This window comes from Dromiciops gliroides, chromosome X (assembly GCF_019393635.1).
Source record: "Dromiciops gliroides isolate mDroGli1 chromosome X, mDroGli1.pri, whole genome shotgun sequence".
In the NCBI taxonomy this organism is placed as follows: Eukaryota; Metazoa; Chordata; class Mammalia; order Microbiotheria; family Microbiotheriidae; genus Dromiciops; species Dromiciops gliroides.
This window is the reverse complement of record NC_057867.1, coordinates 62,710,339-62,737,077: the sequence shown is the minus strand read 5'-3', so window position 1 is coordinate 62,737,077 and position 26,739 is coordinate 62,710,339. Positions and strand designations below refer to the sequence as shown.

The following is a 26,739-nucleotide window of genomic DNA, read 5'->3' as shown; positions in this document are numbered from 1 at the left end:
AAATCCCTGGCTGACTGTAGCATCACTATAGTAAATCCATTGCATGGCATGACTTGACATGAGGAAGCCCTGGCTTCATTCTCTCCTTTGCCACCTTTTGGATCATGAGTGAGGCACTTAACTTTTCTGGCTTTCTCTATAAAGTAATGCCAGGGTTCGATTAGGTGATTCTGGAAGTCTCCTCCGACTTCAGATCTCTGATCCCATGACTGGGTCATAGTCTCTCAGGTTCTGCTGGCTTGGGGCAAGGGCTGTGTCAGAGAGAGTCAGAAGCATAGTTTTCCTTCAATCCATAGGCTGGTATGGGGGTTGGGGGGGTGGGAGGGGAAGAGAATGACTTGGAAGTAGGGGCTGAGTTTTGAGAGTACAGGCAGACACTAATTTTTAGCATGCCTTTTCTAGGTGATGGCAGGTATGATAGCAGCAATGATGACTCCGGGACTGGTAAGTTACTGTATGTCTGGATCAAATGTTCTTAACCAGTTATCCATTAAGTTGTTTGTTTGGGATTGGTCTCATTTGTAAACCTACATGTTTTATCTTCTGCATTTAAAAACAATTCTAAAAGGGGATCCATGACATACAAAAAGGGTGAAGACGTTCTGGTCTAGATGTCCCTCTGTGGGACAGTCATTGTTACTCAGCTGGGCCCTGAAGCATCCCTCCAAACTGTGTCTGTGATCTCAAATACGAGTGAACAGGATTAAGGAATTCAATGCTCACTCTTTAAGGGTACGACTATTTACTTCTTGCTCCTCTAAAAAAAAAGAAAGAGCAGCAATAGGCCTGCAGTCAGAATTTGCTACTAGCTACATGACCTTCATTTAGCTGCCCTTTTCTTCTGTAAAACAGTAATGAGAAGAATAACCAATAGTTTTGAAAAGGTCTGAATAGGTTTTTAAAGTTTGAAAAACCATTGACTTATATGGTCTCTCATCTGAGTTGTCACAGCAATTTTAAGAGGTAACAGAGGAGGACATTAGGCCCAGAGAAGTCAAGTGACTTGCCCAAAGTCACACAACTAGTAAGTGTCTAAGTTGAAACTCTTACTGCCTGTCCTACCTGTCTCACAGGTTTGTTGAAAAGGTAACACTTGGGAAAAAGTCATAAGTACTTGGAAAATAGAGAGTGAAGTATTTTAAAAATGTAGATATACAATTTAGGTGAATTTCGTATGAAGCCCATAGCTGGATGAAGTGTCCAGTTATTCCTTGCCATTTGTGGGGGTGAGGGATGTAGGATCCCAGCGAATGTGAACAACTGTGACTAATTCTAGGCCCCAGCCCAAAGCTTTGTTTGGAAGAATTCTGCTCATGTTTACTTAATGCACAACACAACTAAAACAACACACTGTTTGTGTAGCTGCAGCACCTGCTTCATGCATTTTTTCTACAAAAAGCACAAGATACAAAGATCACTGCGGGAGAGAATCAGTTGATTGAGTTTGGATGGTAGACAAAGAGGAGGCGTTCCCCAAAAGAGTGCGTAGCCCATAGTTCTTTAGTGCACTGAAAGCTTTACAAATTGAACTGTTTACATAATGAATTTATTTGTGTATATGTAAGGTAATAAATGAAAAAATGGATTAGTAATATATAGTATTTATGCATTTATGACTTATTGAACTTTTTTTTAGTTTTCTTTACATACATGCATTGTCTGCGATTTTCTGCAATATGCTGCAAATCTCCAAAAATTTCCCTTTAATTTCTGGTGGCCAACCTGTGAAAAACCAAAAGTGCCAGTGTGGAACCCCTCGAATGTTGACGAATGACTAGTTAGTCAGAGGTAGGGATTAGATTTAACTCTGCTTGGTCAGATGGAGGTTTGCCAAGAAAAACCCTTTCTGACCATTAGACTTTTCTCAAACTGGAATAGGTTGCCATGGGAGGTCTTCAGTGCTCACTTTAATGTGTTGTTTGATGGGGATTCTTCTTCAGGTATGGATTGGACTCGATGTCCTCTGAGAGAGATCCTTTCTAACTCTCAGTCTGTGCTTCTCTGAAGTCCATCTCCCTCACCATTAACCGAGCAGTGTGGTCATGTGATTTGGTGTCAGTAGCGAAAGAAAAGCAGACTTCTGTGCGTTGGGTTTCTGTGATTTTCTGTGTCTTGCCTCACCTGGCTGTGCCTCTTTCCCTTCTTTCTTTGGCAGGAACAGTAGCAGAAACTGGGACGATTGCCGGCATAGCCAGTGCCCTTGCAATGGCACTCATTGGAGCAGTCTCCAGTTACATTTCCTATCAACAAAAGAAATTTTGCTTTAGCATTCAACGTAAGTGATTAGAAATGATCTTCTCTTTCTACTGGAGCTTCAGTCTTTATCCTTCTCCTTGACAACAATGAGTATGAAATACCATGAAAGGGAAGACAGAAGTTGGTTGTCTTCCCGGGAGAATGAAGGGAATGGGGCCAGATCACTAAGAAATTAAAAGCCGGTGTCCACCCAAGGAAGATAATTACTGAAAAGGTTATGGATGGAGACATTTGCAATAGGATAAACATCATTTTATATGGCACGTTAACCTGGAAATTAATGAAACAATCAATATATAAGGTCTTTAATCGGGGCAGAGGAGTTATATGGCAAAGCAAGAATGCTAGGAATACTCCAAGATGGCCACTGAGCACAGGGTTCATAGGGGGTAACAGAACAGGGGGCTGGCTGTGAGACTGCCCTTGGGAAAAGTAAGTTTCTCACGGACAGAAACTACTTAATGTAAATGAACCTTTTTACATAATAACCTAAAATCCAGGAAGTAAACTTGGGGATATTTTGTTTTGGGGGAAATCCATAAATCAATGGAGAATCTGGAATTGACAAAGATTGGTTAGCCCCAGGCAGTTCTTTGGCCTGGGAATGGGGAGTAGGTGGGGATTAGTCAGTTCTCAGTAAATTGTCTTTATCAGGGACTAAGTGGAGACCTTCCTAAAGAGAAGGGACATGATGCCATGCGATGCGATGACTTTTGGAGGTACCCTCTGGCTCTGAGTTTATGGCTGGTTCTGTGTACAAATATAAGCGCCTTTTAAGCCACAGTGATTTGTGGGAGGCAGTGGGCAAGTCCACCCCTGCTCAATAATTCTCTGGAACTCAGCAGCGATATGTCAAAGGCTCATTTATTTTTGGTTTTGTTTTGTTTTGTTTTTTTTTGCGGGGCAATGGGGGTTAAGTGACTTGCCCAAGGTCACACAGCCAGTAAGTGTCAAGTGTCTGAGGCCGGATTTGAACTCAGGAACTCCTGAATCCCGGGCCTGTGCTTTATCTGCTGCACCACCTAGCCGCCCCCAAAGACTCATTTATTTTTTCTCTTGCAAGAATGGACAATTGCAAATAAATGCTACAGCCAGCAAGTGCAGAGTTGGGGCAGGCCCCATTTTAATCCCCTAGTCCCTAACTGGAGATGGATCCTCCCCTTGTTCACTGGCCTGCTACTTAAGGCTTACAATCTACACGTGAAAGTTAGCTAACCCTAATGCAGTATTCTTTTTTTGTTTGTTTGTTTTTTGGTTGGGCAATGAGGGTTAAGTGAGTTGCCCAAGGTCACACAGCTAGTAAGTGTCAAGTGTCTGAGGTCAGATTTGAACTCAGGTCCTCCTGAATCCAGGGCCGGTGCTTTATCCACTGTGCCACCTAGCTGCCCCCCATAATACAATATTCTTTTTTTTTGGTGAGGCAATTGGGGTTAAGTGACTTGCCCAGGGTCTCATAGCCAGTAAGTGTCAAGTGTCTGAGGCCAGATTTGAACTCAGGTACTCCTGAATCCAGGGCTGGTGCTTTATCCACTTCACCACCTAGCCGCCCCTATACAGTGTTTTTGGAGATAAACAGTGCAGTGCTTTTTTGAGGGTGGAGCCCTCAGTCTTTGGAGGGGGCAAGAGCACCCTAATTAACCTCAGGTGTGTATGTGATGGCCTTGAGAACCCTGGTTTCTAGCTGAAAAATGACCTCAGCTGTGAGGGACTATCATTTCCTCTCCCCCCTTCCTCAGGCTCCCTGTGGGGAGGCACAATTTGGGACAACTCTGACCAGGTCTTAGCCCGGGCCTCCTTTCCCCGACACCTTCCTGATCTGGCTCTTAATCCTGGCCTGGAGCTGAATTTCTCCAGCTTCTAGGTGAATCTCCAGGATGCTAGAAGAGCACATTAAATTAGCTATGCTCCTTTGAGCTTGGGCTTACACTTCTGCTCATCGAGATTATGAAGGTGCATAAGAGGCACTTTGCTGTTGTTTTTCTTACTGAATATATACATGTTAGATGTTGAAAGTCAGAACTGAGAAGTCTGCTTGTTTCCATAGGATCCTTGTGCAGAATAATCTTTTGGTGATCAGTCACAGACAGCTTTGTGCCACCTAAATGTGAGCTTAGCAGAAATGGCATGAGAGGCTAGAGATAGACTCTTCTTTTCCTCTCCCATAATTTTATTAATTATTTAGTGTGTGAGAATTATTCCCAATTACTTTTTTTTTTTGGGTGGGGCAATGAGTATTAAGTGACTTCCCAAGGGTCACACAGCTAGTAAATGTCAAGTGTCTGATGATGTGGGATGGAATTTGGGGTCAAATTGATCGTGAGTTGTCCCAAAAGAATTACAAGACTCAGTGACTCAGTTTCCTAATGTTGTGGGGAAAATAGGGTAGGGGGTTTGGGATAGAGGTAGGGGTTTGGGGTCCTTAGGAATTCCTCTTTAAAGAATTACACTCTCTTGCACACAAAAGCAATTAGAATAAGATGGTAGTTTATTTAGAGGAAGGGGAAGGGAAACCATGAGAGAAATCCTTGGACTTCTCATGGGGAGAAGGCATAGCACAGAGGCATGGCTCTGAGATACCTATCTCCTCGAGCAGGAGACAGCCAGGTACTTTTATACAGGACTGATGGGAGTGATCATCTGACTGTGGAAAGTTCCCTTAGTGAGGGAGGACCATCCCCCACTGGTGGTGGGTGGGGGAATTGGGTGAGGGGTGGTTGTAGATCTCTCAAGCCATCTCCTCAGGACACAAAGGCAGCAGCCACACCTAATTTTATCTCCCCAGGGTTTTGGGAGACTGGAATGTAGGGTGGAGGTCCCGAAGCTAGCTCTGGTTCCACTTATCTCTTTAGGTGTGTCTGTCCTTTGGATAAGTTTCTCAAGGAGAAGGTTCCTTGATGTGCCCCAGAGAACTTCTGGGGTGCCCTGGGTCCATAACACCAAGTTTTATTGCAATACTGTGAGTGACCACAGGGAGAGAACCAGAATAGTGGAAAGGTATCTCTTGAATAGTGAAAGAAAAAAGTTATATCCATAGTACGGATAAATTGCTTATCAGTCTCTATAATAATCTCCACCTTGGGGAGGTACAAGGGAGAGTTTATCCTAATTTGGAGTTCCTGGGGTCCTAAGCCAACCCTTGAGGTAGGTACCTTTTTCCGTGGAGGTGTGTTTTTAGGGTTTACAAGTCATAAGGTGAATCTGGAGACAAATTTGGCCTTTTCTGTGCATGTCTCTTTCTGATTCCCATGCTTAGTTTCAAAACATCTTCATTTATCATTTATTTCTAGTCTGAATTTCTATAGCCTGTCATTTTATTTAAGGTCTTCACAGCCTAGCTCCTCTGTTCCCATTATGGGTACTGATTATTGTGGGTAAGAGAATTTAGCATCCTGACTTGTAAGTTATCCATTAACTGGGGTCTGAATCCTTTTTAGAGCTCATATCTGAATTAGAGCTTGGATCTTAGGTTTTTCTGTTAATCCCTTTTTGCCTCCTACATCATCTGAGACTTGATTTGAACTCAGGTCCTCCTGAATCCAGGGCCGGCGCTTTATCCACTGTGCCACCTAGCTGCCCCCTGTGTGTGACAATTATTAATAATATGTTGGGGGCCTCTTTTATAATTCTTTCTCCCCCCACTCCAAAATGTTCTCCTTGAGAGACTTCTATCAGATCTCTAGGTCAAACCCACCCACCCTACTTCACCAAAGGAGCCTTAGGTAGAGACTCATTCTTTTGTCTACATAGCCCAAGGACACCTCCAAGAATGGATTTTTCTCTGGGGGAGGGCTTGCATCCTTTCTCTGATATCAGCTTTGTACTTCATTTGAACATAGCTTACCTTCAAGTCCAGTCAGCCATCTAGATTTGAATAATGTGAACGGATTAGATTTGGTTTGAGTATAATGACAGCAACCAAATCAGAAAGGGATAAAACACTTGGCTAGGCGGCCATGTTGGCTCTCTGGGACTATGTGGCCTCTGCCTCTCTTGGGTCTCTGTGGGGCCACATGCCGACTCTCTGGTGGACTGACCACATGTGCTCTTGGGGCCCCATACTCACTCTGGGGACTTCAAGAAGTTAAGGAGACACTTGACCAATAGAAATGGATAAATTGCTAACATGGTTACCCAAACTTGTGTCTGTAGTAAGTATTTCAATGTCACAAGTGTAAGGGCAGTTATTACCCCACAAGCAAATGCCAGGCCTTGGGAATACAGAGACAAAAGCCAAACAGGCTCTGCCCTCAAAGAGCTTACATTCTGTTGGGGCTGGAGACAACATGTGCATATGTAACTAAATACAAAGTAATTTTGAGAGGGAAGGCCCTAGCAACTGGGAAGAATTGGAAAATCAAAGCCTTCAAAGAAACTTTGGTTTGTAAGAGAAAGAGGTGAACAGAGAGAGATCTTTCTATGCATGAAGAAGAGCTAATGTAAAAGCCACTGAACTGGAAAATGGAGTTTGGTGTGTGAGAAACAGGAGGAATGCTAGTTTGCCTGGACTCTTGCTTGTGCTAGAGGGAGTAGTGTTTAATAGGGCTGGAAAGCTTTGTTGGAACCAGATTGTGAAGGGCTTTAAATAGGATCCAAGGGGCAGCTAGGTGGCGCAGTGGATAGAGCACCTGCCCTGGAGTCAGGAGGACCTGAGTTCAAATCCGTCCTCAGACACTTAACACTTACTAGCTGTGTGACCCTAGGCAAGTCACTTAACCCCAATTGCCTCACCAAAAAAAAAAAAGGATCCAAGACAGGTTTGAAGGACTTTGGATGGAAAGTGCAGGAGAAAATTGATGGAGTCTGAATGCAGAGCAAGGCATGCTTTTTCGTTGCTCATCTTTCTGTTTTTTTGGTCTGTGTTTTCTAATATGAAGGGTTTGAAGTGCTAAACAGAGGAGTTTGTATTTGATCCTAAAAGTAATAAAGCCACTCTAGTTCATTGAGTACAAAAGTGACCTCAGACCTGTATTTTACCTTGAGGTTTTTTTTATTAAGATTTTTTTTTTTTTTTGCAGGGCATTGAGGGTTAAGTGACTTGCCCAGAGCCACACAGCTATATTTTAGAAAAATAATTTTGGAAGCTATAGAGGATTAGATTAGAAAGGTGGGAAACTGGAAGCACGGAGGCTGATTAGAAGACTAGTGAAAGCTTGAAAACACATTAATTAAGTACTTTCTGTGTACCAGGTACTGTGCTGAGTGCAGGAGATACCAGTAGAGAAGCCAGACAATTCTTGCTCTCAAGGAGCTCACAATGTCATTGGAGGAAAAACATACAGCTACAGGCCAGATCGAAGGCTTGTTTGTACTTAGGTCGAGTGGCTATGGCCACGGTGGCACTGCCCAAGAACCAACCTGCCCAGGGATCTAGAAAGTGTAGTGATGTGGCAGATGATGGTCAAAGCTAGTGGATGTGATGGCAAGGTGTGGAGTGGAGTAAGACCTGGGGTTTCTGAGCAACAGTGGCAGGATAGATGCCAAGGCCTGATACTTCTCTGTCGTATTGAGAAGATTATAGTTGGTGACTCCCAGAATGTAATAGTTGGAAGGGATCTCAGTCGCCATCTAGTCTAACTCGAGTAGAAAGGCCTGCTGATGAGGGTCCTCCAGCTTGTGCTTCAAGAGCTCCAAGGAGTGGGGAGATGTACTGCTTTGTGCCAAAGCATTCCACTTTTGGACACTTGTTAGGAAGTTTCTCCTGATACCCAGCCAAAATTTGCCAAATAGAAGGCAGGCATAGAAGTCTAGAGATGACGGTATCAGGCCGAAGTAGGGGAGTAGCTGTGAGAGTAGAGAAGTAGAATGTAGACTATTTGGGAACTAATTAGTATGCTGTGGTTTATATTGGTTATAATGTCTAGCAGAAAATCAGTTTCATTATATCATAGGCCCAGTGTGTGTATGTTCCCCCGTTTAAATGAAAATTCATTATTTTCACAGTTTACTAAAATCACCAAGTGTGGAGCTTAAAAGATTGGCTCAGGGGCAGCTAGGTGGCCCAGTGGCTAGAGCACCGGTCTTGGATTTAGAAGGACCTGAGTTCAAATCTGGCCTCAGACTGTTGACACTTACTAGCTGTGTGATCCTGGGCAAGTCACTTAACCCCAATTGTCTCACCCCCCCCCCCCAAAAAAAAAAGATTGGCTCAGCAGGCAAAGCCAAGTCAAGATTCCAATGAAGGTCTTGGTATGGTTTTCCAATTTTAAATGCTATTCAGGCAAGGAGCAATAAAAAGGTGAAAGGAGCCAAATCAATAAACATTTATTAATAAGCACTTCTTAATGTGCCAGGTACTATGCTAAGGATTGGGAATAAAAATTACCAGTAGAAATTAAAACAGTCCCTGACCGACCCACAAGGAGCTTACAGATTGGAGGGGAGGGAGCAGAAAAAGGTGGGGACATATTCGAGAAAGCCTAGAGTGCAGCCTAGAGAGGAATGATTATCAGGAAGACAGGGAAAGATGAATTAATTTGAGACATCAGGCAGGCATGTTGGTAATGGTAGGCCCCCAGCAGCCTAGAATGTAAGATCTGTTGACAGACAGTAAATTGTGTCACATCACCTCGGAGGCCTGCCTGAAGAGAATCTTGAGGTTACGTGTGTGAGGTTTTTGTCTGGGTGACTGAGGAAAGAACCAAGTGTCCTAATGAAGCTCAATGTGTGGATGGTCCCTCCAGCTTTGTGGCTTAGTGTGGAATTCTGTTGAGACAGCTATTTATTTCCTCTCTGATAGTTTGCAGTGGTGGTGAGGTAAGTGCAGAGCAGGGAAACTTCCTTCTGTTCACTTCTTTGCAGGTTCTACATAGAGGCAACTAAGTGGTGCAGTGGAGGCAAAGTGGGACCCAGAGTCAAGAAGTCCTGAGTTAAATTGCAGCCACAGACATCCACTAGCTATGTCTCCATTTCCTCATCTATTAAATAAATTTAATTAATAGCACCTACCTCCAGGATTCTTGTGAGGATCAACTGAGGCAATATTTGTAAAGTATTTAGCATAAAAAGAGATTTTTTTGTAATGTGTTGTGCAGACTTTAAAGCATTGTATAAATGTTAGCTACAGCTGCTGTTACTACTACTACTACTACTACTACTACTACTACTACTACTTACTACTGCTGGTGCTGCTATTACTTTTGAAGGCAAGGCTTTTGCAAAGGCTGCTTTTATGGCCTTGGGCAAACTCCTTCCAACTCTGTGTATTTAATCCCATTATCATTTAACACAAACTCACCTTAGGTACTGGGAGTGATTCTTGAAAATTTTTATTATAGGTGTTTTGGATTTATTTCCCTTTTCTGGGTTTGTGGCTTGGGAATTACTAGTCTCATAATAGCTTTTCATCTTTCTCTTAATGCTTCTTCCAACAGTCTTTTTTGGGTAGTTTGATATGGCTGGGCTGGGTTAGAGGATCATGCCTAATATCTGCTCTTGGTGATCTTTACACTGCTGGCTTGTGTTATGGGGAAATAAGTGGGGATTAGGGATAGGGGTTCTTGTGATAGGGGTTTGGGGTCCTTAGGAATTCCTCTTTAAAGAATTACACCCTCTTGCACACAAATTCAATTAGTTTATTTAGGGGCTGGGGAAAGGAAACCAAGAGAGAAATCCTTGGACTTCTTCTCATGGGGAGAAGGCATAGCACAGAGGCATGACTCTGAGATACCTATCTCCTCAAGCAGGAGACAGGCAGGTACTTTTATAGAGGACTGATGGGGGTGATCATCTGACTGTGGAAAGTTCCCTTATTAGGGGAGGACCATCCCCCACTGGTGGTGGGTGGGGGAATTGGGTGAGGGGTGGCTGCAGATCTCCCAAACCATCTCTCTCCTCCTTACCCCACAAAGGCAGCAGCTACACCTAATCTTATCTCCCCATGGGTGGGGGAGACTGGAAAGAAGGGTGGTGGTCCTGGAGCTAACTCAGTCTTGATGTGGTGCCACTTATCTCTTGAGGTGTGTCTGTCCTTTGCTTTAGTTTCTCAAGGAGAAGGTTCTTTGATTTACCCTAGAGAACTTCTGGGGTGCTAGGCCCCTAACATTTGGAAAGCTATGTAGGGGTTAAGCCTGATCAGCTCTGGATGTCGCTGGCCTAGCTCTGGGCACTAAGCCCATGATCCTAGTATACCCTTTTTGATATTTCCTTCCTATTGCTTTTTGCTTTTGTTGTTTTCTTGGTGGGGCAGTGAGGGTTAAGTGACTTCCCAGGATCACACATCTATTAAGTGTCAAGTGTCTGAGGTCAGATTTGAACTCAGGTCCTCCTGAATCCAGGGTCAGCACTTTATCCACTGTGCCACCTAGCTGCCCCTCTATTGCTTTTATAATATGATTTCATTATTTTTGCTTGTGCGGAGGCTTTTCACTTTTGTCTAATTGGAATTACCTAATTTTTTATTGTCTCCTCTATCCTGTATTTTGTTAAGAATGTACACTCTACTCTTAACTGTGAAGGGTATCTGACCATGCCAGTTTCTAATTGTTTTATGGTGTAACCTTAATATTCAGGACATATATCCATTTTGAGTTTATTGTGGTATATGGTATAAGGTGTTGGTCTACATCTAATTTCTTTCAGACCGCTTTCTAGTTTTCTCAGCAGTTCTTGTCAAATAAGGAGTCTTTTCTGAGATAAGTTGTCTTTAGAGGGTTTTTTGAGTTTAGTTATTTCTGATTTTTCCTTGTTATAAATCAGTTTTACTTTTCTATTGATGTACTTTTCTACTTTTAAAAATTTGTTCCAAATAATTTTCAAGAAATAGTTTTAGAAAGATGCATTATGTTAACCTGGAAATTAATGAAACAATCAATATAGGAGAAAATAAGGTCTTTAATCAGGGCAGAAGAGTTATAACTCTGAGTATGGCAAAGCAAGAATGCTAGGAATACCCAAAGATGGGGACTGAGGACAGGGTTGATATGCAGTAACAGAACTGAGGGAGCTATGAGACTGCCCTTGGGAAAAGGGGAAAGTTTCTCACACAGAAACTACTTAATGTAAATGAATCTTTTTACATAATAACAAAGTCCAGGAAGTAAGCTTGGGAATGTTTGGGATTGGGGGGGGGGGTGAGATTTAAAATTGGATATAAGAGCATTAAACTCCCCTTTAACCTTTCCCTTATATATCTCCCAGACCAGTAAGAGAAAGAAACCTCTGAGCTTTAATTAGAGATGGATTACTTAGCTTTTATTGTTTGGGAATTAATTAGCCAACAAACAGGTGATATTGATTAGGGAAATAGGAAAGTAGAAATACAAATAAATAGTCTTAGATCTAAGCTTAGTCTATATTCTTTTATAAAACTCACTGAATCCCAAAGCTACCTCTCAGGCTGAGAATAGCATCAAGCTCGTGCCCGAACCCGCTGTCAGACCTGAGTCAGCATGTGTGCCGAGAGCGAGAGAGACCACTTCTGTTCTCTCCTCATTTTTAAGCTAGCACCCTGGAAGTGGAGTGCTTGGTCACTCTCTCCCGAGCATCAGCAGGTGCACAGCTGTTCATCATGGTCTCCTCCCTGAAAGGGCGGTCCTTCAAAAACCAGTGGTCCTTCAGTTATTGTTAGCCAACTCTTAAATTTTAGTTAAAAACTTTCACTTTTTACCACGGGGCTGGGTGGTGGGGTGGTGTAGTTTGTTTGGGGGAGATCCGTAAGGTTTTTTTTTTTGTTGTTGTTGTTTTTTTTTTGTGAGGCAATTGGGGTTAAGTGATTTGCCCAGGGTCACACAGCTAGTAAGTGCTAAGTGTCTGAGGCTCTATTTGAATTCAGGTCCTCCTGACTCTAGGGCTGGTGCTCTATCCACTGCACCACCTAGCTGCCCAGGATAGATCCATAAGTCAATCAAGAGTCTGGAATTGACAAAGATGGGTTAGTCCCAGTCAATTCATTGGCCTGGGAATGGGGAGTAGGTGGGGATCAGTCAGTTCTCAGTAAATTGTCTTTCTCATCTATCTATCAAGATTTCATAGCTAGTTAGCTGTGGAAATAGATCTTCAAAAAGGAGTGTAACCAAGAGAGCTGTAGGTCGATAAGACAAAAAGAGAGACACATGGACATACATGGACTTAGAGAGGTATAGAAAAGATATTAAGAAAGACAGCTAAAGAGACTGTGGTGGAGGTTAGGGGGTCTTTGTCTGTTATATGAGGACATTATATTAGAGACTAGAGAAGCATGGAGTCTCTCATACACCTTGGGATACCTCTATAAGCACGGCTTTATCAAAAGATAGAGCACAGATGTCGAGGCTATGGGAATGTGTACCACCATGTAAGTGCCACTAAAATTCTTCCCAGACCTACAATGGCTCTTTATGATTCATCAATTCCTCTATATTTGGAGGTCAGGCGGTACTGAATCCACAGAATATTCTCTCAACAGAGTGGATCTTTGGCAGTTTGGGGGGGGGGGTGTGAAGAACCTCTTGTAAAATTGACTGAAACACAAATTAGTGAACTTCTAGCGTGCAAACTATAAGGCTACCTGCCCTTCAAAGACAACATTGATTTCACATGCAAGCAAAAAAGATCCCAATAAGTCATATTTAAAACAGATGTTTTTTCTCTTTAGAAATCTGCTGAAATAAGGCTTGCATTTTGTGGTTTCAGTATACAATAAGTGAATACAATCCCATACTAGGGCGTTGTCCATGAACAAGCATGTGTTAAGTGCCTATTGTTTGTCAGAAATTGTAGCAGGCTCTGGGGATACAAAGATGAAAGTGTCCTTGGCCTCTGATTTGTTACATTTTATCCTGGGAAAAGATGTATACATGTAGAAGGACATGCAGATTAGATGAGGCAGAGAGGGGAATCAAGTCACTGCACCTCCTGGGTAGTGGGGAAAAAGGGATAGGCTTAGAGAGAAGGATCTATGTTTATATATATGTATCGATATGTGTGCAGGGGGTCCCAAAAGTACTAACACACGTTAAACCTTAAAAATTTCTTAATGAGCTGGGAACTACACTTTTGGGACACACACACACACACACACACACACACACACACACACACACCCCGAAATAAGAATTTAGCTAGCATTTCTATTTACATGAAAGATACCCATGTTAGAGTGTGAGGGAGAGAGACGTAAAGATCTTCAGATCGTTGTGTAAGTCAATCAAGTCTGAGATCTAGAACTCAGAACTAGAGCCTTAGACCAAGAACTTTTGAGAGTGTGCTGGTAAATGACCACAGAACCATGACATCTTCATAGCTATTTGTCCTGGGCGGAATTTTGATTTTCTCCTAACCTTTCCCCTCCCAGCAAGCCAGCTCATATCATGAGCATTTTTTGAAAGAGAAAAAAAAGAAACAGCCAAGCTGATGAGTACATTGAAAAGGTCTGACCATTTCTGCAATACTCCATCTTCATGGAGCCTCCCACCTTCTAGGAGTGAGGCAGGTGTTTTGTCCTATCTCTTCTTTGGGGCCATGCTTTATGTTCTTGTGAATTGTCACATTTTTAGTTGTGGTTCTTGAAAAAGAACCTTTCCATTGTCATTGTCGTCGTTTGCTGGAGACGGATTACTTCATTCTGCATCAGTTCATGTACCACACACAGTCTCTTTAGCTGTGCCCTAATGCATGGGCCTCTGCTTTGTTTCCCATTCTTTACTACCACAAAAAGTGCTGCTAAAAATACTTTGGTGGAGATGGGAACATTCTTTTGATCACGGGGCTCCTTGGGATATATGCTTTAAAGGCATGGACATTTCATTATTGCAGTCACTTTATTTGCATAATTCCAACTGGAGCAAATTGATAGTCATTTGGTAGATCTTACTACCATGCCACTAATGAGTAAAAGAAGAGCTTGGCATGTGACTTGCCTGACCAGGCAAGTTTTATTTATTTACTTGATCTATATATTTGATATATTGACTGTATCCCATGATGGAGAAGGGTGGAAGAATGGCTTTTATGTTCCATAAGCTCCTATGTCTATAGTGGGCAAACTATATTGAAGCGTTTCTTTTCAATGACCAGAAATAAATTTTCTCCTATATCCTATCCCTTCATTATTTTTATTTTTATTTTTTGTGGGTCAATGAGGGTTAAGTGACTTGCCCAAGGTCACACAGCTAGTAAGTGTCTGAGGTCAGATTTGAACTCAGGTCCTCCTGAATCCAGGGCTGGTGCTTTATCCAATGCACCACCTAGCAGCTCCCTGCCCCCTGCCCCCTTCCTTACTGGAGGAAAAGAAAAACAGAACCCTTGTAACACAAACCCATTTCAAGTAAAATAGACTGCCACGTTGGTCAAAAATATGGCCCCTTATGTATCCTGAGTTCACCATCACTTTGGCAGGAGGTGGAGTTTCCATCATTTTTGGAATTGTGATGGGCCATGGCCTTGATCAGACTTCTTAAGTCTTTCCATTGAGTGTTGTTCCTGTATAACTTGTTCTCCCCACTTCGTCCTTTTTTCATTTCTTACAGCACAAAAGATTTCCTTTACGTGTATATGCCAGAACTCTTTCAATCATTCTATATAGCCCCTTAGTTTCCAGTTCTTTGCTACTACAGAAAGGTCTGCTACTTTAATATATGGCATTATGGGCAGAGTTCCATATTGCTTTTGAGAATGGCTGAACTAAGTCACAGCTCTGCCACTAGGCTGGCTGCAGTGTATCACTCAGTTGAGCCTGAGTGAGAGAAAGTTTCAATTCTACTTGTGCTTCAAAAGGTTTGGAGTACTGAGTGCTAATGTTTGATGTGGACAATCTTTCTCTACGGATGATTGTTCTTTGGGGTGGCTTGGACTTTGCAAATAGTTTAGTGGCTTTAGATTTTTTTTTTTTAAGGCAATGGGGGTTAAGTGACTTGCCCACAGTCACACAGCTAGTAAGTGTCAAGTGTCTGAGGCCGGATTTGAACTCAGGTACTCCTGAATCCAGGGCCGGTGCTTTAACCACTGCGCCATCTAGCTGCCCCGTGGCTTTAGATTTTGAAGGGGGAACTAAACAATAGTCGTGGCAGATGGCTGCTAGCTTGGAGTGGATAGGATGTCCATGTCAGGTAGGAGCCTGACAACAACCTTGCGAAGAGTTGTATTATCTAAGAAAGGGGGGAGGGAGGGAACAGCAGGTGAACTTTTAGCAAAAAAAATAAAATTAACTTCAAAGGAAATTACTGATTCTTTACATGCAAGCAAAAACCCCACATTCCTCTGAACTATGTTTAATGTATTTATTCTTGTAGTCTCCCATGTTAGGAAGCCTTTAGGAAATGAACAAAGCTATGTGGCAGGCATTGTGTATATAAAGGCAAACGGAAAGTCTCTCAGGTCAAGGAGCTGCACTTGGACTTTTGGAATATGCTGGATGAGGGGATCCGACAGGCATCCAGAGGTATAGAAATCCCTAAGGTAGTTTCTAGGGTCACTGGCACTGAATTCTGTAGCTAGACTTGCATAGAATAATAGTTACTTGAACTATGAGCTGGGTCATAGCAGCCAAGGAAAGAGAGGGACACAGAAATCGATAAGCCATGATAGACATTTTCAATGAGTAACTTTCTTGGGAATTCGGTCTGTTTTGCCAGTCATGGTCTTCAGTTTTTGTTCTAGGGTTGTAAGCTTTATGCCTTGTCCTCCGATGCAGCAGAGGGTGAAGGTAAACATGGTGCTTGGGCTCTTGGAGTCCCTTTCTCCTGCTTAATCACTGCTCCATCTTCACACTTTCTCCTGTTGTGACCCCATTCCTCCTGTGCCATTTTTTTTTAACCCATTGTCCTTTGAAAAGCATTTGATGTTTGACAGAAAGGAACATCTCCTTGGAACAGTGCACCTGGAATGATGTGTGCTTGGGTTGAGACAAGGAGAGATCACTGTGGGGAAGAGGTTTCCATATCTTTCCAGGTAAGGGCTGATGAAGGAAGGCAGTAACTGACTTGGATGTCATGACATTAACAGTTAGTTCTTTGTGGAAGACAACAAGCACCGCTGCTTGCCTTCCGAGGCACTGGGAAGATTGCTTGGAACAAGCATTTTAACTCGAGTGAGGGGAGAAAAAGAACAGGTTAATTGTTTGTCCAGGGGGATGGCCTAGGCAGAGTGGAAAGTACAAGGAGTCTATTTGGTTCTTCCCTTAAGCAACTTAGGGGTATCAGAAAGAGCCAAGATATTTTGCTCGGCTTAATAGTCTTAACTCAGCTATACTTACGGAATAACTAGCTCACTCAGTGCATCCTATGTTGCTGACTGGACTAGGATTTGTGGGCCCAGATTACACTTAATTTTTCTTTTTTGTTGAGCTGCTATCAGCTATGGGAAGGTTAGTAAACTCTAAAGGGAGTTTTAACTGAAGTCAGGTTACCATCAAGCAGAAGGCATTTTCATGTGCTGAAAAGCAGCACCTGATCACCATTGTAGGCTTTTGGAAAAGATGCCAGAGAATCTGTTGTATAAGGAATTTGCCTGCACTTTTTCAGAAAAAGCAAATCAGACTGAGATGATAAGGGCACTGTCATCTCCCATCAGCAGCATAAAAGACTAACTTTTTCCCCTGCCTGTTTTGTTTTTCCTGGCCCCATCTTTATCAGTTTGCAATGGTGTTAGACAATATTGGTTTCCCAGGTTACCTGTAGATAGGATATGGCCTCTTCCTTTCAGAGCTGCTTTCATTTCTTAGAAACAATGTGGAGTGAATCTTTCTCTACAGTGAAGACTGATTCACTCCTGTTCTGGACCAGCTTCGTAGACACCAAGTTCAGAGGACACTGTTCTTTTGGACTTCCTTCAAAGAAGGCAAGAAGTACAGGCTCTCACATGGGTGACTGGGAGCCTGTTGCCCGATGTGGTCTGAAGAAGGCCCTGATGGGGATGGGGGAGGGTAGCACTTTTGAGACTGACAAGCTAGGATGACATGAAGGCAGCTCTTTATGACTGCTAGCCTTGAACTGTATACTTTGTGACCATTTCCCAATGAACCCATCCATATTCCCATTTGGCTTATCTGCCTTAGCTTTCTTCAGCAATGTGCCAAGCATGTCTAGGCATGGAAACTAAGCATTGATTGCTTGCCTGAAATATGTTGCTCCTGTCATTTGGAATATATCTTTCCTTGAAATAGGACACCTATAAGAAGCCTAATTCAATGAAAGGCCGATTTGGGACATTTAACAATATTATTAATATTGGGGAAAAAATTGAAGTCTTATTGGATTCACATATCTGAAAAAGTAGAGAAAATGGAAGGTTCTGAGAACGCCATGACTCTTTAATAGTACAAGATTGTGTTCATTTCTGTTACTAATTTTCCTTTCTTCTAATTCATAGAGGGTGCCAATAGAGACTACGTCAAAGGACAAAGCCTGGAAGGTGTGAGCACTGACGAGAAAACATCAAGGTAAGAGGATACTTGAAATTGTCTAGAGTAAGGACAGGGAGAGTTAGAAAGAGTGATAAGATTGAGAGGACAGGTATAGAGAAAGGATTCAGTGTAGAGTTAGAAAGGGGAAAGAAAGACAGGGATGAGAGTAGTTAGAGGGATAAGATTGAGAGGAGAGTTAGTGAAGAGAGAGAGGATTGAGGGTGGAGTTACAGGGTAGAGAGTTAGAAAGAGAGACAGGATTGAGGGGAGAGACAGAAGAGTTAGAAAGTGATGAGAGTGAGAGGAGTTAGAGGGTAGAGAGTTAGAAAGAGAGACAGGATTGAGGGGAGAGACAGAAGAGTTAGAGAGAGGGGATTGAGTGGAGAGTAATTATAGAGACAGAAGAGTGAGAGGGTAGAGAGATAGAAAGGGTTGAGAGTGAGAAGAGTTAGAGGGTGGAGAGTTAGAAAGAGGGACAAGATTGAGAGGAGAGTTAGTGAAGAGAGAGGGGATTGAGGGGAGAGACAGAAGAGTTAGAGGGTAGAGAGTTAGAAAGTGATGAGAGTGAGAGGGTGGAGAGTTAGAAAGAGGGACAAGATACAGAGGAGAGTTATTGTAGAGGTAGAAAGGGTTGAGAGTGAGAGGAGGTAGAGGGGAGAGACAGGAGTTAGAGGGTAGAGAGATAGAAAGGGTGGAGAGTTAGAAAGAGGGACAAGATTGAGAGGAGAGTTATAGAGACAGGAGGGAGAGGAGAGTTAGTGAAGACAGAGAGGATTGAGTGGAGAGACAGAAGAGTGAGAGGGTGGAGAGTTAGAAAGAGGGACAAGATTGAGAGGAGAGTTATAGAGACAGGAGAGAGTTAGTGAAGAGAGGGGATTGAGTGGAGAGTTAGAAAGAGGGACAAGATACAGAGGAGAGTTAGGGTAGAGAGTTAGAAAGTGATGAGAGTGAGAGGAGGTAGAGGGGAGAGACAGGAGTGAGAGGGTGGAGAGTTAGAAAGAGGGACAAGATTGAGAGGAGAGTTAGTGAAGACAGAGGGGATTGAATGGAGAGTAATTATAGAGACAGGATTGAGGGGAGAGACAGAAGAGTTAGAAAGTGATGAGAGTGAGAGGAGTTAGAGGGTAGAGAGTTAGAAAGAGAGACAGGATTGAGGGGAGAGACAGAAGAGTTAGAAAGAGGAGAGACAGTGAGAAGACAGAGGAGAGTTAGTGAAGAGAGAGGGGATTGAGTGGAGAGTAATTATAGAGACAGAAGAGTGAGAGGGTAGAGAGATAGAAAGGGTTGAGAGTGAGAAGAGTTAGAGGGTGGAGAGTTAGAAAGAGGGACAAGATTGAGAGGAGAGTTATAGAGACAGGAGGGAGAAGAGAGGCAGTGAGAAGACAGAGGAGAGTTAGTGAAGAGAGAGAGGATTGAGTGTAGAGGTAGAAAGGGTTGAGAGTGAGAGGAGTTAGAGGGGAGAGACAGGAGAGGCAGTGAGAAGACAGAGGAGAGTTAGTGAAGAGAGAGGGGATTGAGGGGAGAGACAGAAGAGTTAGAGGGTAGAGAGTTAGAAAGAGGGACAAGATACAGAGGAGAGTTATTGTAGAGGTAGAAAGGGTTGAGAGTGAGAGGAGGTAGAGGGGAGAGACAGGAGTTAGAGGGTAGAGAGATAGAAAGGGTGGAGAGTTAGAAAGAGGGACAAGATTGAGAGGAGAGTTATAGAGACAGGAGGGAGAGGAGAGGCAGTGAGAAGACAGAGGAGAGTTAGTGAAGACAGGGGATTGAGTGGAGAGTTAGGGTAGAGAGTTAGAAAGAGGGACAGGATGGAGAGGAGAGTTAGTGAAGACAGAGAGGATTGAGTGGAGAGACAGAAGAGTGAGAGGGTGGAGAGTTAGAAAGAGGGACAAGATTGAGAGGAGAGTTATAGAGACAGGAGAGAGTTAGTGAAGAGAGGGGATTGAGTGGAGAGTTAGGGTAGAGAGTTAGAAAGTGATGAGAGTGAGAGGAGGTAGAGGGGAGAGATAGAAAGAGGGACAAGATTGAGAGGAGAGTTAGTGAAGAGAGAGGGGATTGAGTGGAGAGTTATTGTAGAGGTAGAAAGGGTTGAGAGTGAGAGGAGGTAGAGGGTAGAGAGAAGAGTTAGAAAGTGATGAGAGTGAGAGGAGTTAGAGGGGAGAGGCAGGAGTTAGAGGGTAGAGAGTTAGTGAAGACAGAGGGGATTGAGTGGAGAGTAATTATAGAGACAGGATTGAGGGGAGAGACAGAAGAGTGAGAGGGTAGAGAGATAGAAAGGGTTGAGAGTGAGAAGAGTTAGAGGGTGGAGAGTTAGTGAAGAGAGAGAGGATTGAGGGTAGAGTTAGAGGGTAGAGAGTTAGAAAGTGATGAGAGTGAGAGGAGTTAGAAGGGAGAGGCAGTGAGAAGACAGAGGAGAGTTAGTGAAGAGAGAGGGGATTGAGTGGAGAGTAATTATAGAGACAGGATTGAGGGGAGAGAGTTAGAAAGTGATGAGAGTGAGAGGAGTTAGAGGGGAGAGGCAGGAGAGGCAGTGAGAAGACAGAGGAGAGTTAGTGAAGAGAGAGACAGAAGAGTTAGAGGGTGGAGAGTTAGAAAGGGTTGAGAGAGAGAGGATTGAGTGTAGAGGTAGAAAGGGTTGAGAGTGAGAGGAGTTAGAGGGGAGAGGCAGTGAGAAAGAAGACAGAGGAGAGTTAGTGAAGAGAGAGGGGATTGAGGGGAGAGACAGAAGAGTTAGAAAGAGGGACAAGATACAGAGGAGAGTTATTGTAGAGGTAGAAAGGGTTGAGAGTGAGAGGGTAGAGAGTTAGTGAACAGAGAGAGAGGATTGAGTGGAGAGTTAGAAAGAGGGACAAGATACAGAGGAGAGTTATTGTAGAGGTAGAAAGGGTTGAGAGTGAGAGGAGGTAGAGGGTAGAGAGAAAGAGGGACAAGATTGAGAGGAGAGTTATAGAGACAGGAGAGAGTTAGTGAAGAGAGAGGGGATTGAGTGGAGAGTTAGAAAGAGGGACAAGATACAGAGGAGAGTTATTGTAGAGGTAGAAAGGGTTGAGAGTGAGAGGAGGTAGAGGGGAGAGACAGGAGTTAGAGGGTAGAGAGTTAGAAAGAGGGACAAGATTGAGAGGAGAGTTAGTGAAGAGAGAGGATTGAGGGTAGAGTTAGAGGGTAGAGAGTTAGAAAGAGGGACAGGATGGAGAGGAGAGTTAGTGAAGACAGAGGGGATTGAGTGGAGAGTAATTATAGAGAGAGGATTGAGTGGAGAGACAGAAGAGTGAGAGGGTGGAGAGTTAGAAAGAGGGACAAGATTGAGAGGAGAGTTAGTGAAGACAGAGGGGATTGAATGGAGAGTGTTAGAAAGTGATGAGAGTGAGAGGAGAGGCAGTGAGAAAGAAGACAGAGGAGAGTTAGTGAAGAGAGAGGGGATTGAGGGGAGAGACAGAAGAGTTAGAAAGAGGGACAAGATACAGAGGAGAGTTATTGTAGAGGTAGAAAGGGTTGAGAGTGAGAGGAGGTAGAGGGTAGAGAGAAAGAGGGACAAGATTGAGAGGAGAGTTATAGAGACAGGAGAGAGTTAGTGAAGAGAGAGGGGATTGAGTGGAGAGTTAGAAAGAGGGACAAGATACAGAGGAGAGTTATTGTAGAGGTAGAAAGGGTTGAGAGTGAGAGGAGGTAGAGGGGAGAGACAGGAGTTAGAGGGTAGAGAGTTAGAAAGAGGGACAAGATTGAGAGGAGAGTTAGTGAAGAGAGGATTGAGGGTAGAGTTAGAGGGTAGAGAGTTAGAAAGAGGGACAGGATGGAGAGGAGAGTTAGTGAAGACAGAGGGGATTGAGTGGAGAGTAATTATAGAGAGAGGATTGAGTGGAGAGACAGAAGAGTGAGAGGGTAGAGAGATAGAAAGGGTTGAGAGTGAGAAGAGTGAGAGGGTGGAGAGTTAGAAAGAGGGACAAGATTGAGAGGAGAGTTAGTGAAGACAGAGGGGATTGAGTGGAGAGTAATTATAGAGACAGGATTGAGGGGAGAGACAGAAGAGTGAGAGGGTAGAGAGATAGAAAGGGTTGAGAGTGAGAAGAGTTAGAGGGTGGAGAGTTAGTGATGAGAGTGAGAGGAGTTAGAAGGGAGAGGCAGTGAGAAGACAGAGGAGAGTTAGTGAAGAGAGAGGGGATTGAGTGGAGAGTAATTATAGAGACAGGATTGAGGGGAGAGGCAGGAGAGGCAGTGAGAAGACAGAGGAGAGTTAGTGAAGAGAGAGACAGAAGAGTTAGAGGGTGGAGAGTTAGAAAGGGTTGAGAGAGAGAGGATTGAGTGTAGAGGTAGAAAGGGTTGAGAGTGAGAGGAGTTAGAGGGGAGAGGCAGTGAGAAAGAAGACAGAGGAGAGTTAGTGAAGAGAGAGGGGATTGAGGGGAGAGACAGAAGAGTTAGAAAGAGGGACAAGATACAGAGGAGAGTTATTGTAGAGGTAGAAAGGGTTGAGAGTGAGAGGAGGTAGAGGGGAGAGACAGGAGTTAGAGGGTAGAGAGTTAGAAAGAGGGACAAGATTGAGAGGAGAGTTAGTGAAGACAGAGGGGATTGAGTGGAGAGTAATTATAGAGAGAGGATTGAGTGGAGAGACAGAAGAGTGAGAGGGTAGAGAGATAGAAAGGGTTGAGAGTGAGAAGAGTGAGAGGGTGGAGAGTTAGTGAAGACAGAGGGGATTGAATGGAGAGTGTTAGAAAGTGATGAGAGTGAGAGGAGAGGCAGTGAGAAAGAAGACAGAGGAGAGTTAGTGAAGAGAGAGGGGATTGAGTGGAGAGTTAGAAAGGGGAGGGAGTGAGAGGAGTTAGAGGGGAGAGACAGGAGAGGCAGTGAGAAGACAGAGGAGAGACAGAAGAGTGAGAGGGTAGAGAGTTAGTGAACAGAGAGAGAGGATTGAGTGGAGAGTTATTGTAGAGGTAGAAAGGGTTGAGAGTGAGAGGAGGTAGAGGGTAGAGAGAAAGAGGGACAGGAGGGAGAGGAGAGTTAGAAAGTGATGAGAGTGAGAGGAGTTAGAGGGGAGAGGCAGGAGTTAGAGGGTAGAGAGTTAGTGAAGACAGAGGGGATTGAGTGGAGAGTAATTATAGAGACAGGATTGAGGGGAGAGACAGAAGAGTGAGAGGGTAGAGAGATAGAAAGGGTGGAGAGTTAGTGAAGAGAGAGAGGATTGAGGGTAGAGTTAGAGGGTAGAGAGTTAGAAAGTGATGAGAGTGAGAGGAGTTAGAAGGGAGAGGCAGTGAGAAGACAGAGGAGAGTTAGGGTAGAGAGTTAGAAAGAGAGACAGGAGGGAGAGGAGAGTTAGAAAGGGTTGAGAGTGAGAGGAGTTAGGAAGAGTTAGAAAGAGGAGGGAGAGGCAGTGAGAAGACAGAGGAGAGTTAGTGAAGAGAGAGAGAGGATTGAGTGTAGAGGTAGAAAGGGTTGAGAGTGAGAGGAGTTAGAGGGGAGAGGCAGTGAGAAAGAAGACAGAGGAGAGTTAGTGAAGAGAGAGGGGATTGAGGGGAGAGACAGAAGAGTTAGAGGGTGGAGAGTTAGAAAGAGGGACAAGATTGAGAGGAGAGTTATAGAGACAGGAGAGAGTTAGTGAAGAGAGAGGGGATTGAGTGGAGAGTTAGAAAGAGGGACAAGATACAGAGGAGAGTTAGGGTAGAGAGTTGGAGAGTAATTAGAAAGTGATGAGAGTGAGAGGAGTTAGAGGGGAGAGGCAGGAGAGGCAGTGAGAAGACAGAGGAGAGTTAGTGGAGAGTTAGAAAGAGGGACAAGATACAGAGGAGAGTTAGTGAAGACAGAGGGGATTGAGGGGAGAGGATTGAGGGTAGAGTGAGAGGGTGGAGAGTTAGAAAGAGGGACAAGATGGAGAGGAGAGTTAGTGAAGACAGAGGGGATTGAGTGGAGAGTAATTATAGAGAGAGGATTGAGGGTAGAGAGTTAGAAAGTGATGAGAGTGAGAGGAGTTAGAAGGGAGAGACAGGAGAGGCAGTGAGAAGACAGGAGTTAGAGGGTGTAGAGTTAGAAAGAGGGACAAGATACAGAGGAGAGTTATTGTAGAGGTAGAAAGGGTTGAGAGTGAGAGGAGGTAGAGGGGAGAGACAGGAGTTAGAGGGTAGAGAGTGAGAGGAGTTAGAAGGGAGAGGCAGTGAGAAGACAGGAGTTAGAGGGTGTAGAGTTAGAAAGAGGGACAAGATGGAGAGGAGAGTTAGTGAAGAGAGAGAGGATTGAGTGTAGAGGTAGAAAGAGGGACAAGATTGAGAGGAGAGTTATAGAGACAGGAGGGAGAGGAGAGGCAGTGAGAAGACAGAGGGGATTGAGTGGAGAGTTAGGGTAGAGAGTTAGAAAGAGGGACAAGATGGAGAGGAGAGTTAGTGAAGAGAGAGAGGATTGAGTGTAGAGGTAGAAAGGGTTGAGAGTGAGAGGAGTTAGAGGGGAGAGACAGGAGAGGCAGTGAGAAGACAGAGGAGAGTGGGGATTGAGTGGAGAGTAATTATAGAGACAGGATTGAGGGGAGAGAGAAAGAGGGACAAGATGGAGAGGAGAGGCAGTGAGAAGACAGAGGGGATTGAGTGGAGAGGGAGAAGGGGTTGAGAGTGAGAGGAGTTAGAGGGGAGAGACAGAGGAGTTAGAGGGGAGAGAGTTATAGAGACAGGATTGAGGTTAGAGTTAGAAAGAGGAGAGAAAGAGAGGAATGAGAGTGAGAGGAGAGATAGATATGGAGGAGTGAGTTGGAAAGAAGAGAGGAAGAAGTGTTAGTGAATGGAGAGGGGATTGGGTCAAGAGTCAGAAAGAGGGGGGACAGAGAGGGATAAGACTGAGAGAAATCAGTACAGAGCAGAATGAGAGAGTGAAGAGTGAGAGGAGTCAGAGTGACATTACTTACTGCTTCTCTTTTTTGGTCTTCCTAGATTTTCAGCCTTGCCAACCCAGTCTGCAGAGAAACCCTTGGAAGAGACTCTAAAGATTTAAGTTCAAAAAAATCTCCACATACACAATTCCCATGCTTGTACAATTTCATTTATTTAATTGAATGCTGTTTTCAAGCTCTATGGAATAAGTGGCTTCTTATTGACATAGGCCTTTTTTGGGGTGGTGAGGATGTGAATATTTATGTTGGGCTGAAAAAATTTAGTGATTTGTGCAGTTCCTATTAGAGAAATGCAAATTAAAACAATACTGTGCTACCACCTCACACCTATCCATTTGGCTATACCATCTAGCTATATATCTCACAGAGGTTTTAAAAAGGGAAAAGGACCCACATGTAGAAAAATATTTATTGCAGCCAAAAAAAGTGGTAATGGCCAAACAAGTTGTAGTATATGAACGGAATACTATTGTGCTGTAAGAAAGCATGAGCAGGTAGATTTTAGTAAAACCTGGAAAGACTTACATGAATTGATGCAGAGTGAAATGAGTAGAACCAGCAGACCACTATATACAACAACACGGAGTGATCATCAACTATTACAGACTTAGCTCTTCTCAGCAATACAATGACCCAAGATCTAAGAGATTCATGATAGAAAACGCTTTCCACATTCACAAAAGGACTATGGAGTGTGAATGCAGATTGAATAGTATTTTCCCTTTTGTTGTTGTTTCTGCTTTCTTGTGTTCTGATCCTTCTCTCACAACATGACTAATGTGGAAATATGTACATGATTATAATATATAATCAATATCAGATTGCTTGCTGGCTTTGGGAGGGAGCGAACAAATTGAAACTCAGCATGTTAGAAATGGATGTTGAAAACTATCCTTACATGTAATTGGAAAAAAAAATAAAAAAATATGATTGGGGTTATAAAGTGCAGATATTCTGTGAGATAACTGGCCCAGCCCCTGATGGAATAGAGAAGTGTTTAGGATGAAGCTGATGAAAACCCAGGCTTATGCTTCTCTGGTACAGTTGTGAGATTGAAATAAAATAAGCTTAGGAACTTAGGGGTGATACAGACCTAGAACAAAGGAAAAAACCAAATTAAGCATGAGAAATGGATACAAATGAGGCCAAGGTCACTGAGTAGACTTAGAGAAATCCACATTGCAGTACCATCTTATCCATTCCAGGGTACTCACCTGGACTTTTTTTTCCCCTGAAACTTGGAGGCTGTGGTCTTCAGTATATGAAACCTGACCCCTCTTCAGCTTTCTCAAAGTGGGACATGCAGGTGTTTGTTAGTTTTCCACCCTAGCAAAATCATTTCTAGACAACGGTGTCTGTAGTATTGTCATTTATTTACTTGTATTATTTTGCGGCAAGCACTTTTGACCTGTCAGGATATGGGAATGTGTTTATATCTGTAAAAGAGCATGACTGAACATACCTGTGGCTACTTTACACACTCATCTTTCCAGACATTGTGGCGGGGGGGGGGGGGGACACGACGACACCAAATTTTTTTGACAGCAAGATGGATTGCTGAAAATGGAAAACTGAATCCACTGCAGTTTAAAAAAAAAAAAAGTCAATCCCAGGACCTGAACACATGTCCAAGGAGCAGGATGCAAAAATATTTTCTGTGTGTTTGTCAAGTTGAAAGAAATTTGGTGCAAGGGACCTTGTTGCAGTTTCCTTCCCTACAAAATGAGAGATTTGAACCAATCAGTAAGGGTTCTTTTCCACTCAAAATCTGAGACCTATTTGGAATAGGAACAAAGTAGCTTAAAGGTGAACCATCAAGAGCAATTTTAGAAGATAAACATTTCACAGGGCAAATAAATTTCTATTTGCATAGAACCTCTTAACATTGTAGCTGTGCTTACCTGGATTGGCAGATTCATACAAGTCTTAACCATTCTGCTTTCTAAATGTTTTTAAATTAGTGGAACCATAATACTCTCATATAAGAAATGTCTTGTAAAACTTTTTGGAAGTAATTCCTTAGGTTTAAAGCTGTGATAACACTGTTAATAAACACCTTATAAAGAAATAATTTCCTTCAAGGTGTCCCTTCTCCCCCTGCCTCCCTTTCAGTCTGTTCTCTCATCCATGCCCCCCAACAGGTAAAGATAGCCACACCTTCGGTTGCATATAAGGATGGCCCCTAAGATTTCTCATCTATCCCTTTTGTTCTTTTATGTATGGTATGATACCCATGACCTTAATCAGAAAGGGTGGTCCAAATCACAAATTGTGGCAGAAAACAGCCTTGACATGGTGACAGCTACAG

The 26,739-nt window shown here is 43.3% G+C and overlaps 1 protein-coding gene across 1 annotated transcript in view; it reads left to right on the top strand.

The window, feature by feature from the left end:
• Positions 1 to 26,507, top strand: part of CD99L2 (CD99 molecule like 2) — a 149,289-nt gene extending 122,782 nt beyond the window's left edge. The window contains exons 11-15 of the mRNA XM_043974664.1: positions 403 to 444; positions 2,156 to 2,275; positions 15,863 to 15,874; positions 17,539 to 17,608; positions 24,472 to 26,507. Of these exons, the coding sequence (XP_043830599.1) occupies positions 403 to 444; positions 2,156 to 2,275; positions 15,863 to 15,874; positions 17,539 to 17,608; positions 24,472 to 24,532 (305 nt within the window). The 3' untranslated portion in view covers positions 24,533 to 26,507. The remainder of the gene's footprint in view (positions 1 to 402; positions 445 to 2,155; positions 2,276 to 15,862; positions 15,875 to 17,538; positions 17,609 to 24,471) is intronic.
• The last annotated feature ends 232 nt before the right edge of the window (positions 26,508 to 26,739 follow it).